General features: G+C 31.1%; 1 protein-coding gene across 1 annotated transcript; it reads right to left on the minus strand.

Annotated features, from left to right (window-relative positions):
- Window positions 1–106: 106 nt before the first annotated feature.
- Window positions 107–15,986, minus strand: LOC127698476 (dnaJ homolog subfamily C member 3-like). The gene is made up of 11 exons (XM_052201959.1): window positions 15,791–15,986; window positions 15,140–15,247; window positions 13,431–13,555; window positions 12,931–13,005; window positions 9,586–9,729; window positions 8,898–9,079; window positions 8,318–8,543; window positions 7,755–7,875; window positions 6,772–6,904; window positions 4,425–4,570; window positions 107–3,236 (listed from the first exon to the last, which is right to left on the minus strand). Exons 1-11 carry the CDS (start codon window positions 15,876–15,878, stop codon window positions 3,085–3,087), a joined length of 1,500 nt encoding a protein of 499 aa, XP_052057919.1. The 5' UTR covers window positions 15,879–15,986; the 3' UTR covers window positions 107–3,084.
- Between the last annotated feature and the right edge of the window lie 43 nt (window positions 15,987–16,029).

Below are 16,029 nucleotides of genomic sequence, written 5' to 3' on the forward strand. Positions count from 1 at the left end.
CAATTATTGATCTAAGATGTGGTAGCCTTGCTGGAAGTTAATTGGGGGTCCAAATGATGGCACTATATGTAGCTCATAAGGCCCTATAAAAAACAACACATAAGAATTCTTAAAAAAATCTGGTTTTGTTTTTTTCTTTATAAATAAACAATTTATCAAACTGCCATGACATTGTGCAGCAAACAACATAACAGACACAAATTCATACTTCAACAATTGGATACTTTGACCACAGTAAGTAATGACATATGTGTAAACAAGCTCACTCATTCATACATTAATTCTCTTTATGTGTGAGTGTACAAAAAAATCCCTGCCAAATTTAATATCACACAAGAGCAGAAAGATTGGAAATTTAGACATCCACATTTGTTACAAATGAAGAATACATACAATGTTCAATACCTTGAATATCAGAAGATATTTTGTGTAGGCAGATTTTAATTAACCTTTTTTACAAGACTTAATGGATGTAAAACTACTAACAGTTGAACCTTGATCAGTGATTTGACATTTTCAACATAAATTTGGTAAACATGGCTCCAATATTCCATAAACCAATTTTTTGGCAAATGGTGAATTCAATTAAATATTATCAAGACCTGTTTTAAAAAAACCTAAATTACTCTGATAGATTTCAAGTAAATCTGAGATAAAATCACTTGAATCAAGCTGTTTAACCTGAGCAGTATCTAATAAAAGTTTATAAACAGTTCTTTATGCAAATAAACTGATAAGATAAAAGAACATTTATTTAACAAGCGATTGGTTAATGATGTAAAACAAAGAAATTAAAATGCTTCGCTGAGCGCAGCCTGATACGACCGCAGAGGTCGAACCCTGAACAGTTGGGGCAAATTTGGACACAATATTCAAGCTTGATACTGTCTGAATTTGGATTGTGATCAAATTTTTGACATAATATAGGTTTATGAATCAAAAAAATTGTGGTCAAAGATCTTATAAATCCATTGTGCAATACTGTGCAATTGAAGATTTCTTCTTGAAACTTTTCAAAAATTCGAAATTTTAAAAATTTTGAAAAAAAAATATGAATCCCTTAAAAAAATTGGGGAAAAAATTCCCCCACCCCCCCCAACTTTTTGAAACCCCCCTTGGAGCAATAACCCCAAAACTCAATCCCAGCATTTCCTTTGTAGTATGGAACCATGTAGTACAATTTCAGAAAGATCCATACACTTACACACGTTATTGTCTGGAAAATAGAAAAATGCTTGTTTTTGGCCCCCAATTCCTACATGTTTGGGGCAATTAACCCCAAACTCAATCCCAGCCTTCCCTTTGTTACATGGAACCTTGTGGTACAATGTCAGAGAGATCCATACACTTACACACAAGTTATTGTTTGGTAACTAGAAAAATGCTTGTTTTTGGCCCCTTTTTGGCCCTTAATTCCTAAACTGTTGGCCTCCATAACCCCTAAAATGAATCCCAACCTTCTACTTGTGGTATTAAACATTGTGGAACAATTTCAGAGCAATCGAAATACTTATACACAAGTTATTATCCTGAAACTAGAAAAATGCTTGTTTTGGGCCCCTTTTTGGGCCCCTAATTCCTAAACGGTTGGGACCATCATCCCCAAAATCAATCCCAACCTTCCTTTTGTGGTATTAAACCTTCTTAAAAAATTTCATAGAGATCCATTCACTTAAACTAAAGTTATTGTCCCGAAACCAATGTGTCTTCGGACGACGACGCAGAAGACGACGACATCATACCATTATACGATCCCAAAAAAATTTTTGCGGTCGTATAAAAACATGGACTGTTTCTTTATATATTTCCTTTTCTCAATCACTTTTTGAAAACATCATTAAATGTTCATCAATAAAGAAACAATGTTATATTTCTCAATTATCATCATTTCTTAATATTTTTAAAGTAAACATTTCTGTCTATCCCTTCCATTTCAAGACATAAGTTAGAATAAATAAAAATTAACTGTCAATGTTAGTTGAATTAGATATGATAAGGTATAAAAGTTTTATAGCATACATTAAGCATTTGCAAAAGAAAAAAAACACTTTGATAAACAAAAGGTGGGATAAGAAAATAACAATAAAAGAAAAGTGGATACAGCAAAATATGAAACAAACATATTTCTTCTCCTTATTTTATAAGGAACAGCACATGATATACTATAGAAATAGCACTAACCTTAAAAGATCCTAAAGCATTATATACAATGTATAGATTTTACCATATAGGCAAAGAACAACATATTAAAATTTTTACAAATGAATATTCAGAAGTTTTTATCCTATAATGTCCTCCATAACAACATTTGTTTCTTACCTTCTTTTTATATAACTAGAGGCGAGTCAATTTTAATTTCCCATACTTGTTGGTAATAAACCAAGAGGGGGTCAATTAAATTTCCCTATATACCTAATTATCTCTCATACATGGTTGACTACAGATGGTGAACAACAGAAATGGGAATTGCAAGAAAATTAATCTGAGAAACTGATTAATTTTAAAAAGCACATTTAAAACATGTGTAAAATTTCTAACTTTTTTTGTTACATTGACAATTTTGGATTTCATAAATAATGGGACAAAAATTAAGAATATGATTTTGCACAGCAAAGAACTTACAAAGTTGAATCAATTATTAATGTCAGGCTTCATTTTTGACATGGAGTTAACAGATAAATATATACTAACATTCCTTTATGTTGAAAGGCACTTGACTTCAATAGCACAGTTCACATATAAGTCCATTAACATACGGGCACTAGGATTATTGAGATTGCATAATGTGAATGCACATTACTCCACACAGAATTCAAAATGTCTGATAAAACTTGCACACACTTTCATTTCTATCAGCAATATTAAACATTCCTGTCATACACTATAAATTCTCTCATAACAAGCAGGCTGTGACAAATAAATATAAATCTTATGCTACAATAAAGTCAGAATACTCTTCCAATAAGAACATGCAATTGACATAAGGCTTATTTTTATCTATATCTGAACAATCATACTAAATTTCATTTTCACAGCACTTTTAACAAAAATAAATTTGTATATAAAACTAAGTATTATTTGTCATTAAAAATGGAATTTGAAATTAAATCCTTGGCCACCGCCGCCACCACCACTGCCAAATGGATTGAAACCTTGTCCAAATGGATTAAATCCCTGTCCCTGCTGGCTCTCTGGATCTAAGGGATCTTCTCCATTGTCAAATTGATTTCTTTTATCTGAAAAGGAAACAAGAAAGTGAAAATATCTTAATAAAAAATCAGAGTTCCAATGTCCCCCGCATTGCACATATTTAACTATCCAAGGTACAAGGGCAATAACTTAAAAAGTACTTTTTTTTTGTTCTTTAAATTTTTTTTATTAATATATTAAGAGAAATGAAGGCTTCAGAGCAAATGCAACGTGAATTCCATTATAATGTATATTTCCAAGGGGCATAACTCGTTAAAAATATTTGATATAATTATGATATGATCAGAACTTATTTATGAAAGTGTAAGACATTGCTGATATAAACCTACAATATAAGTTTCATAAAATTCTAGCAAGAATTGAACACATGAGAGCTATAACATTGCAATTTTCATTATAATCAATATTTACAAGGGCATAACTCTTTTAAAAATAATTGATCGGCACTGATTTCCAAACCAGTCCAAGACATTGCTGATATAAACCTATGATACAAGTTTCATAAAAATCTGTCAAGAATTGTACATGTGAGAGCGATAAAAAAACCAGACGGACACCCAGTATTTCAATGTACCCTGCTTTACATAGGGGACAAAAAGAAAAGATAGGATTTACCCGGTTCTATTTGTTCCTTTATTTTTAGTGAATCCCAATTTTTCGAAATTACAATATTAATATAGTTGTCAACCTTTAACCATTAAATCCATAAAAATTAGTATCTCATGAAATATAATGAATCCACAATATACTGCAAAATAAACAATTTCTTAAAAGTGCTTTTGATTGCTGTCTGTCATTTTGACAGTGCTGGAGGGTCAAGATATCTAGAGGTAATTCTTAAGCTGATTTTTAATTTCAAACTAGTTGCAACTGTATCTATAACTTTTAATCTACCTGGATCTGTTGTTACTTCTTTAGCTGAAGCTATATCTATAAATTTTAACCTACCTGAATCTGTTAAAACTTCTTTAGCTAAAGCTATATCTATAAATTTTAACCTACCTGGATCTGTTAAAACTTCTTTAGCTGAAGCTATCTATAAATTTTAACCTACCTGGATCTGTTAAAACTTCTTTAGCTGAAGCTATATCTATAATTTTTTACCTACCTGGATCTGTTAAAACTTCTTTAGCTGAAGCTATATCTATAAATTTTAACTTAACTGGATCTGTTTAAACTTCTTTGGCTGAAGCTATTTATAAATTTTAACCTACCTGGATCTGTTAAAACTTCTTTAGCTGAAGCTATATCTATAAATTTTTTCTCTGCCATTTTTTTGTCATCTCCTTCATACTTATCAGGATGCCATTTCATGGCTAATTTTTTATATGCTTTTAATATCTGCTTTTTAGATGCAGTTCTGAAATCAGAAGAAATATAAAACATACATAAAAAATCTATTTCCTATAATAAAATTGCTATTTTTAACTAGAAATATCTTTTCTACTCATATTGACAATTACTATATATGATTTTGCTAGTGTAATCATCAATTCTTCCTTACTGACAATTTTTTGTTAAGACTTTAATTGAAGATCAAATCACCTAAGGCAATCTTTGTTGGCAAATATCAAATCAAACACATTGAATTGTTAAAATTATAATAAATATTTGACGTCACAACTGAAAGTTACATGGTACAAAGATTGTTTGAACTCCATGTAGGTTGTCCTTATTCTGATGTGTTACATTTGAAAGAGATACGCTGATTCCCTTACTATATTTTACTTCTAAAATGAATTTCACTGACAAAAAGTAATCATTTATAATCTGGAATACCTAATATAGTCAACTTTGGTTATCTCAAATTCAAAGACAGTGTTCAAATTTCACTTCAACAAAATGTCTACTAAACGGGAGTGAAAAAGAAGCTTATGATGGGGGAGACAACTGTGATTTGCACTAGGTTATACCAGTATAATGTATGCTGTAGATCTGATCATACATTACACTTGCAGACATCAATCCAAATCATGTTTATTTTAAACAGTATTTTTGTTTTATATATTTATTCAAATACAATTTTTTCTAATTTTACAACCTTTAATCTTTTAAGCTGTGAGAGGTAATTGTGATGAAACTATTTGTTGTTATTAATTGTTTACACTTATTATTGACTTTTCATGTCAGTATCTGTATATTAAATAAAGAGTTGGATGAAACGTTTCGCGGCCAAAAACAGTGCTTAATTTGGCACTAAGGGCGAATGAACAAAATACAATGTAGCAGGTTTGTATGAACACTCAAAGCCCAACATTATCCATACCATCTTTCTTCACTTTTAATGGCCTGATCATTAAAACATTACATTGATGCTTAAAAGCTGATTATGTTACATCAAGTGTGTAATGGCTACATGATAAATATGCTTAACCTAAACCATCAGGTAAGTTTTATATAAACAATAAAATGCTTTGCTGAGTGCAGCCTGATACGACCACAGAGGTCGAACCCTGAACAGTTGGGGGGGATTTTTGGACACAATATTCAAGCTTGATACTGTCTGAATTTGGATTGTGATCAAATTCTTGACATAATATAGGTTTCTGACACAAAATAAATGTGGTCAAAGATCTTAAAAATCTATAGCGCAATACTGTGCAAATTGAGATTTCTTCTTGAAACTTTTCAAAAATTTGAAAAATTTTGAAAAAAAAAAATGGAGAATGTGTCCCCATGGACACAGATGATGCCCCTGCTTGCATACAACATTATTAAGGGACATAACTCAAGAACGATAAAAGTGACGCTACCCAAATTTGTACTTGATCTGAGTTTTGTGGTAATAAGTATTGTGTATAGGTTTCATAATGTTTGGTTGGGGCAAAGTTATAAAGAGGCATAACGCTAGAACGGTAAATAACTCACTGCCCAAATTTGACTGTCTGCAAATTTTGATTCTTAGCATTGTGTACGAGTTTCATAAAATTTGGATGAGAAAAACAACTTAAGAGTGCGGAAATGAAAATGGGACAGACGGTCAAGGGTAAATTACTCTTAATCATTTTAGTACAACTAACAATCAACTTTAGTCATAAGATTTTTTGTGAAAAGAGCCCCAGATGTGTAGTCAATCAGCATGTTAAAGACATTCTATCCCTGAAGCAATTTAACCATTAGAGTTAACAAACAAAATTTAGATTGTTTTTAATGCTTTCATTACAGAGATTTAGTTTGAATCACCTGAGATTTAGACATAATAAATTTATATAAATTACTGTATTTTAAGGACAATACTGATATATATACTGACTTGTGCAGACTTTCAAATGATCACAAGACAAGAAGAGTCAACCTTATCAGCAGTAGCTTTGCTTTTTTAGTTCACTTTTACTTTTTTGTTTTTCTTCTGTTCAGTTACTTAGTATGTACCTATATCTACGCATCAGACAAGATATTTCTATCAATATTTTGAATCAAGTAAGAAATGCTTGCAGTCATTGAAGTCAGATATTTTTGATTGGAATAAATTTTTTCAACAGCATTAAAATAAGATTGTTAGATATTTCATCAAGATATGGCAAGTATGCCAAAGCAATTCTAACTAAAAAGTATCCTTACCTTTTAACACCTAAAATTTTATAATAGTCTCTCCGTTGAGACTGTTTTTTTAATTTTTGAGCTCTATTCATTCCATCTCGTATTCGTCTGGACTCTTGATCTTTATTTTGAGCATCTTGGAATAATCTAATTGCTGTAAAAAATAAATATTTGTAGTCATTAGAATAATACAATGGCCATTATGTGTTAGAATATCTAAGTATTTGGTCAACAGGAAGTTGATGAGCGATAAATCTGAAAATGTATCACGCGTTAAAACATGTTCACATGAAGCCTGATAACAGATTTCAGAAAGCCCGATTTGAAATTCTCTTGAAAAATGTGACCAAAATTTCACATATGGCCAATATGTGTTAGAACATATAAGTATTCATAAACAAAAAGTTGATGATAAAAGATTCTGAAAATAAATCACACTGTATAGCATGTTCACATGAAGACAGATAACAAACTACAGGAATCTCTTATGTGTACTTCCCTAGAAAATGTGACGAAAATTTCATACATTGATAATGTGTTAAAAAATATATGTATTCTGGAAATAAGACGCTGAGAAGCTATGAATTTGAAAACTAACCATATGGCATAGCATGCTCACAAACAGCTTGATACTGAGTTTCAGGAAGCTCTTATTTGCAGTTCTGGAGAAAAATGTGATGGAAATTTCATTGCACAGACGGACAAACAGGGGTAAAACAGTATAAACCCCTGTCTTTAGGGGAAAGGGGCGGGGGTTATAGAAAAACATTTATAACAAAATGTTTCACTATGTAGTTGGCCTATTACCTATAAATTGAGCAGAATCCATTTCTTCACTACAACAGGAACATAAATTTCCTTGACTAACTGCACCATGCTCAGTTCATACATATAATGACTTGAATTCTTAATGTATGTTATTCCTTATTCAGCTTTCTAATGGGTTTTTTTATCATACAAATTAATTTGATGCACTATATACTGCTGTACAATGGTTTTCTTACCTTCATCATATTCTTCATTACTTATATGGGTTTCGGCTTTATCTATGACAGCATCAACATTTTCTGGATCTATTTTCAATACTGTATCACAGTCTTTAAAACCTTCTTTTATATGTCCTGCCTGTAAAATAGTTATTAGTAACAAAATAAGTGACCATACCTATATACATGTACATACATATGGCAAATTATGAGATCATTTTTTTTCTTGACATTCATTTATATATTTTTTTTCAATAAAAGTATTTTGTAACATATTTTCTAGCCTATTAAATCACTTCTTTCATGGGCTTCATCTTTAATTAATGTTTGAGGTTATTTCCCCAAAAACTATGACTCAAATGCATCTAACATTAGTAGTAATTTTCTTTTTGCTCTGACCTTAGGATAATTATGTTGTTGATTTTTTGCTAAATTTATTTTCTATCTTTTTCCTTTTAATCAGCAATCTTGTCATAATTCCATAGCCATGATGTTATGTTATCACTTGTAAATGTACTGAATGCACTGTAGCTTAATTACATGTGTTTTAAAAAAATTGATTAAACAATGATCATACTTACCCTATGATTACAATGACATAAATATGAATAGGCTTTTATTAAATATTCTGGTTCATTTGGCTCTGTCACCAATATTTGTTTGGCTTTATCTACACATTCTTGATATTTTTTATCATTTTTAAATTCCTGTGCTGAATTTAACTGTTTTACAAGTTTCTTCACTTTTGTATAATGTTTTTTACATTCTTTATGCTCCTGATCTAATTTTAAACATTCTCTGATTTGTCTGAAAAAATAAAAAAAGGAGTCATGATTTATATACAAGAATGAACACACTAATTGTTAACAGTGTTTCTCTAATTATTCACTGGCTTGTAGGTTCCCAAAACAATTGTCTTTTTTTTATAATTAGTTTGTGGTTAATTCTTTTTTGATTTTATGAGGAGCATTCTGAAACAATGTCAGTTGATGAAACCAGATTCATAAAAGAACAGTGTTTCAATGACCCAGTCGATTCACATATTTCATTTGTTCAAGGGCAACAACTCCAATTTTTTTTCACTTTTAACTTTTTCATAAATACTCAAAAAGTAACATTATTGTGTAATTTGTCTTTATATTTAATATACAGATGACTTACACAAGTGAATCTTCAGCATCTCCCATTGTATAATGTATTTGACTTAATTTTAAATATGCATTGGTGTTATCACTAATAAGTTTCGTTGTTGAGCGAATGTCACTAATAGCTTTGAAATTATCTCCTATGGCTAAATAACAATCAGATCTTATTTCTCTTAGTTCAGCATCCCAGGGACATATCTGTAAACAAAACATACAATTTTTTCACTTTAAACAATTATTACAACATACATGACCCTGATATTAATCCAAAATATTTTTTTGGGGGAAACTGGTTTATAAAAACATATTTTCTTCAAATGAGTGCTTAATAAGGCAAGTAGCCTTAGTCAAAACCTTTTTTTTAATTGAAACTTTTTAACTTCAAAAACAAGCTTGATTTATGAAATATTGCTATATATCTATATGAACAGCTGTTTACCTGTACATCTGAAGCAGGTAGAGTGTCTTAAACTGATGTTAAATTCAGTGTGAAAATATTTATGCATTTTGCCTGGAAAAAGGACAGTGTACTTATGTACTAACAAAAATGGTAAATATTATATAACCCTTTAAGATTTTTTTAATTTCAATTGTCTATGACATTTATAAAGTTAGTTGTTTTGTTCAAAGCAGGATCGACCCCTATATAAAAAAAAATCCTGTAAATTTCTGTAAAAATAATACTAATTTCCAGAGAAACTTACATCTACTACTCTACCCAGTATATCTATAGCAGCATCATACTGTTTGTTTGCATAAAAATCTTTAGCAGTTAATATATCACTGTGTATAGGGGATAATAACTGTAACTGTTGTTGAGCTTCTTCATTTGTTGGCTCTTTCTTCAGCTATAAAAATATGTCAATGTTAAGTAAAATTACAGAATTTTAACAAAATATATTTCATTCAAAAGTCAATGTTAAGCAGAATTACAAAACTTTTAAATATTAAATCATAAATGTTTATCTTAATAAATCTGCAAATATTTATAATAAAATGCTCCGCTGGGGCGCAGCTTCATACGACCGCAGAGGTCGGACCCTGAACAGTTGGAGCAAGTATGGACACAACATTCAAGCTTGATACAGCACTGAATTTGGATTATAATTAAATATTTGACACAGCATAGGATTCTGACACAGAATGAAAGTGGTCTAAGAACTTAAAATTTTTTAATTTACCTATTCAAACCATATCATTATTATTTGCTTTTATATATAAATCAGAAATAACCAATTTAAAATGGAAAATTTTAAAGAAAAAAAAAGGAAACCCCCCCCCCCCAATTTTTTGAACCCCTTTATGATTCATCACCCCAAACTCAATCCCAGCCTACCCTTTGTGGTATGGTACCTTGCAGTACAATTTCAGAGAGATCCATACACTTGAACACAAGTTATTGTCTGGAAACTAGAAAAATGCTTCTTTTTGGCCCCAAATTCCTAAACATTTAGGGCAATTACCCCCAAACTCAAACCAAGCTTTCCCTTTGTGATATGGAACCTTGCAGTACAATTTCATAAAGATCCATACACTTAAACACAAGTTATTGTCCTGAAACTAGAAAAATGCTTGTTTTTTTGCCCTTTTATGGCCCCTAATTCCTAAAATTTTGAGCGAATTACCCCCAAAATCAATCCCAGCCTACCCTTTGTGGTATGGTACTTTGCAGTACAATTTCAGAGAGATCCATACACTAGAACACAAGTTATTGTCTGGAAACTAGAAAAATGCTTATTTTTGGCCCTTTATTGGCCCCTTATTCCTTAACTTTTTGGGCAATTACCCCCAAACTCAAACCCAGCTTTCCCTTTGTGATATGGAACCTTGTAGTACAATTTCATAAAGATCCATACACTTACACACAAGTTATTGTCATGAAACTAGAAAATGCTTGTTTTTTGCCCCTTTTTGGCCCCTAATTCCTAAAATTTTGAGGCAATTACCCCCAAAATCAATCCCAGCATTCCCTTTGTGATATGGAACCTTGTGATACAATGTCAGAGAGATCCATACACTTACACACAAGTTATTGTCATGAAACTAGGAAAATGCTTGTTTTTTGCCCCTTTTTGGCCCCTAATTCCTAAAATTTGGAGGCAATTACCCCCAAAATCAATCCCAGCATTCCCTTTGAGATATTGAACCTTGTGGTACAATGTCAGAGATCCATACACTTACACACAAGTTATGTCTGGAAGTTACAAAAATGCTTATTTTTGGCCCCTAATTCCTTAACTGTTGGTACCATAACCCCCAAAATCAATCCCCACCTTCCTTTTGTGGTATTGAACCTTATGGTAAAATTTCATAGAGATCCATTCACTTAAACTAAAGTTAGAGTGCGAAAACTAATGTGTCTTCGGACGACGACAACGCCAACGTCATACCAATATACGACCACAAAAATTTTTTTTGCGGTCGTATAAAAATTAAAGAACCTTAGTGAGCGTGCTCACATACCCCACGTTCCCACATTGTCATTGGAGAAATAAAATAAGTGTAAGAAAAAAAAATTGAATCATAATTTCCTGTCAATATGCACATCTACATAGTATGTCCTTATTATCTACAAAGTTTCATGAAATTCTGTTGCAGAAGTACATTGAAGCAAATAAGTTCAAAGGGGCGTAACTCCTAGAAAAAAAATTGAATCGTAATTTCCTGTCGATATGCACATCTACATAGTATGTCCTTATTATCTAAAAAGGTTTCATGAAATTCTGTTGTGTGGTTTCAGAGGTGTTGCGATGACAAACTGTTGCAGTAGTACATTAAAGCAAATAAGTTCATTGCCATGACAAGAAACAGGACTGACAGATCGACAGATGGACACACAGACGGACGGACGAAAAACATTATACCCTTCGCAAAAAATTTGCGTGGGGTATAACTAAGATTAAAAAAAGGTAACTTTCATTTGCAATATATATATATATAATTTGTTTTGCATGCACACGTATAAAAATTGCGGTTTTTATCCAATGCAATCATAGGTTTGAACATTGTTTTCAATTTAGACTTGTATATATATATTCTCTGTTGTAACTACTCTACCGTTGTCAAATTTGAAATATTTACAAATTTAGATCGTTCAGTGCTGTTTATTTGGAATTCTTATTGATGCAATCGTTCTTGTAACATCATAACTGTCGTCACCATTAAAGCTTTAGAATTGTGCTAGTTCATATCGCACATTATTATTTTCATTTAAAGCATATATTTGAACTCTCTGTTGTAACTAGTCAATATAACCTATGTCGTGTTTAACACATATTTAGAATTGTGCAAGCGTCTTCCCTATTGTTAGGTTGGACTTTTTTATTGTATAAATTTCAAGATTGTTATAGTTTAATCTAAGTAGACTGATATATGATTCATTCAACATCACAATCATATTTACTGATGAAGGATATCTGTTATCCGAAATATTTATAAATAATTACATTTATAGTTCCTTTTTTTGTTATTGGTGTTGTGTACACTTTTTAGGCGTTTATAGAATTTATTTATTGTGTACATGTATCATTACTCGTAACGATCCAGCGCCCTCGTGGGAAAAATCGTTGACTATTATTCAGACGTTTTATATATATATATAGACTTGTATATATATACAAGTCTAAATTGAAAACAACGTTCAAACCTATGATTGCGTAGGATAAAAACCGCAATTTTTATACGTGTGCATGCAAAACAAATTTCTTGTTAGAGGGGTCTAAATACAGCACAAATAACATTTTCCAAAAGACCAAAAAAGTGAAAAAGTATATTTTAACAAAACGCATTTGACTAACAGGTCGAACAACGAATGTTCTTAAACCCTGCTGACTGCCATTGGCGATTGCCAAATAAACGGATCACCGATGTAATAAATGGATCTCAAATATAAATTTAATACTATATATACATAAATATATATATATATATGAGGTGTGAATAAACAATAGTGTATTTAACATGTTTAAACAAACATGTCTGGCTTTTGATTTGAACCTAACCAAATAATAAAACAAACTGGTATATGAGCTAAGCAAAGGGAAACTTACAACTGTTTCATAATCCTGTTTAGCTTCTTGAAGCTTGCCTTGTTTCAGTAAAACATTACCACGCTGCAGTCTTGCCTAAAAATAAAGTGTTACAATGTACATGTATGCTAAGGTGTTCTAATACCTGAATAACTAATTATACACATGATTAACTAAATGTCAGTTTGAATTGTTTTACATTTGTCATTTCCAGGCCTTTAATAGCTGACTATGTGGTATGGGTTATGCTCATTGTTGAAAGCAGTACAGTGACCTATAGTTGTTAACTTCTATGTCATTTGGTCTCTGGTGGAGAGTTGTCTCATTGGCAATCATACCACATCTTCTTATTTTGATATTCTAATATCCAGTAGTTCTTTTCTTTGTTGTTCCTTTCTGTTCTTTATAGTGTAACTTTGATGCACATACACAAACTGCATAAAAATTATTTACAAAACTAACATAAAATTCAAATGTCCTGGAAATGTTTGTGTGAGTTCAGTGTACAAGTAGAAACTTACAGCTGTAAAATCAGGTTTAAGTTCCATCACTTTGTCCAGATCAGGAAGTGCAGATTTGGATTTCCCTAAAGCTAAATATACAGTAGCTCTTCTGAAGTAGGTTAAGTAGTTCTTTCTATCTCCATCTGCAAATAAATAATGTTTTACTATCTATTATGTCAATATACTAATCGCATCATTGTCCTTTTTTTACTTATAAAAAGTATAAATAATATTTGAATGTGAAAAAGTGTAATACATGTAAAATAAACATGATAAGCTAGATAAGTAGGTACTGTTTAATATTATTATGTACACAGTATTCTCCCCAGTGCCTTTTAGCATCATGGTAATGTAATGCTATATCTCATTCTCTTGAATGTGATGCTATAATTTTTAGAAACCAAGATGGTATTCAAAATTTCCCTGTTTACCAGGATGCTATATGAAATCTCTGGGGATAACACTGGTACAGTGTACATGTAGCTGTAAATAAGGATTTCTTTTTTTAAATTACATTTTCAAAATGAGTTATATTTGTTATTTTATTATATAAATATGTTCACAGCGTGCTATTTTGGCTAGTGAGATAGAAATCTTACTTGCCGATTTCCAATTCTACTAGCCAAGTTTGTTGAGAGAGTTTTTTAATGAATACTCCCCATTATATCAAGACTTGTCACCACAATTATTCAACGCTCATACAATTCATAACTCTTATCAGCTATCCTTAAATTTAGCCAAATCTATCTCAATGTCCTCTTCCTCCTCCCTATCATATACATTTAGTAGTCTGACTTGTAAGTTAAGACAAGTTGAATTGCACAAAAAGTTAGAAGTAAAAACACAGCCCAGTAGATTTCTTAGTTTTTGCCCAAAACTATTACCCTTTCGTAGCCACCTTTTACCAATAACCTTTTCTTCCAAGAAATTTTTGTTTTGTTTTTCTTTGGATTTTTGGCATTTTCTTTGGATTTCTTTTTTATGTGTTTGAATTTTTTATATATCAAATTCTCTACAATGTATATTTCAAACATTCTTGTCTATATAACTTTAAATCAAAGATCTTAATTATGTATTATTTTACCTACACATATAGTTGCAATCAGATTTTAGTCTCATTCAAAATGTATTACTCTTTATTATAAATACTAGACATGAAAATTACATGTAGTTCATTCCAAATTGATAAAATTCTTTTTTTCGAAATAAACGAAAAATCAATCTTATTCTTTTCTTGGATTGAAACTGTCATGTTTCATTTAGCCTTTTTGCATTTTACAGAGATCCAAACTGGCAGACAGAAAGTTTTCTATGGTTAAAACTGACAAGTTTTTGGCCTATTGTTAGTAATTCAGTATAATAAATTGACAAAATTATGAAGGAAATCCTTTTCAATAGAATAGGCAACCATGGATTCATTTTTGAACAACATTTTGCTGTAAACTCGACTTCTGATGTTTGGTTGCCAAATTGTATGGAAGCTTAATTATTGCATTAATTCCATGCTATTGGCATCTGGCGAGCATTTGTTTCCCACACTGTGTTGTAGTAGCAGGGTAGGTATTCTGTAATAATTTAAACATTTTCTCTAAAATAATATGTTTATTGTTCAAAGTAAACAGAAATGCCTTTCAATCTTCACTTAAAAATCTTCTTCTTTTTCAACCTTAAAAGTCAGGAATGGCTTGTTTTTCTGATGAACCATATTCAAACCTGATAAATCTTACCAACAGCAGCATGATAGTGAGACAATGCTTCTGCTAACTGTCCTGCTGCTAACAGTTTTTTTCCCATTGCTAAATGTTCTTCTACATCTTTGTTTGCACTATATACACCTGTTAAAACAACAAAAAAAGAAAAAGTGAAGTTGGACTGATTTTTGAAAGTCGTCTTTTACAATCAAGTCATTCAAATAAATTCTAAATATATACCAATGTTACAATGAAGCCAATGATTGCTCGAAAACAATCAATTAATTTTAATGTCAGAACCCAGTCCCAGGGCAAGTGGACATTATTGGACAATCAAACCTAGCGCTAACAGACCCAGGGTAAAAATGTGTAATTAGGGTTAACTGACCTGATACCATTAAATGGCACAACTTATACATGTATAAAGTTAATAGTTAATTTAATTTTTTAATAATAATAGAACTTTTTTTTAATTAAATTTAGAGAGTCTACATGCAATTTCGGTCAATGCTGAAGTTGACATTCATTTCACAATGGACAGTATTTTCTTTTTAATTTTTTCTTGATAATTGAATTTTTTTTACATATTTTCCTATTTGAGCATAGTAACTTACTTAGCAAAAAAGATACATGTAGAAAAGAGACTTAAAGTTGAAAAATTTATTTTTCAATAAAATATTTCCTTACCAATTAAACAAATGTCAAGACTCAGAAGAAACAAAACAAAAGATTTCTCCCAATTAGTCGAACTCCACAATTTTTTGTAGTCCATCATTTCTGTCAACTTAACAGGACACGCATTTCTCGAATTGATGCTGAGTACAAAATTTAACACTTTCGTGTTGTCTTTCGTGTTGTCCCTGGATTGGTTAAAGCATTTACTTCCGGGTCATGCTTTTCGCAACGTTGAAATCTGATCAATCCGA

This window comes from Mytilus californianus, unplaced genomic scaffold (genome assembly GCF_021869535.1).
Source record: "Mytilus californianus isolate M0D057914Y unplaced genomic scaffold, xbMytCali1.0.p SCAF_4, whole genome shotgun sequence".
NCBI classification, from domain to species: domain Eukaryota; kingdom Metazoa; phylum Mollusca; class Bivalvia; order Mytilida; family Mytilidae; genus Mytilus; species Mytilus californianus.

Excerpts from the sequence above, each read along its gene's own strand:
- LOC127698476 (XM_052201959.1), bottom strand. The coding sequence starts at position 15,878 with ATGATGGACTACAAAAAATTGTGGAGTTCGACTAATTGGGAGAAATCT. Across the intron at positions 15,248-15,790 it reads TCTTGACATTTGTTTAATTG|GTGTATATAGTGCAAACAAA; the intron begins GTAAGGAAATAT and ends TTGTTTTAACAG. Across the intron at positions 3,237-4,424 it reads AGAAGTTTTAACAGATCCAG|ATAAAAGAAATCAATTTGAC; the intron begins GTAGGTTAAAAT and ends TTTCCTTTTCAG.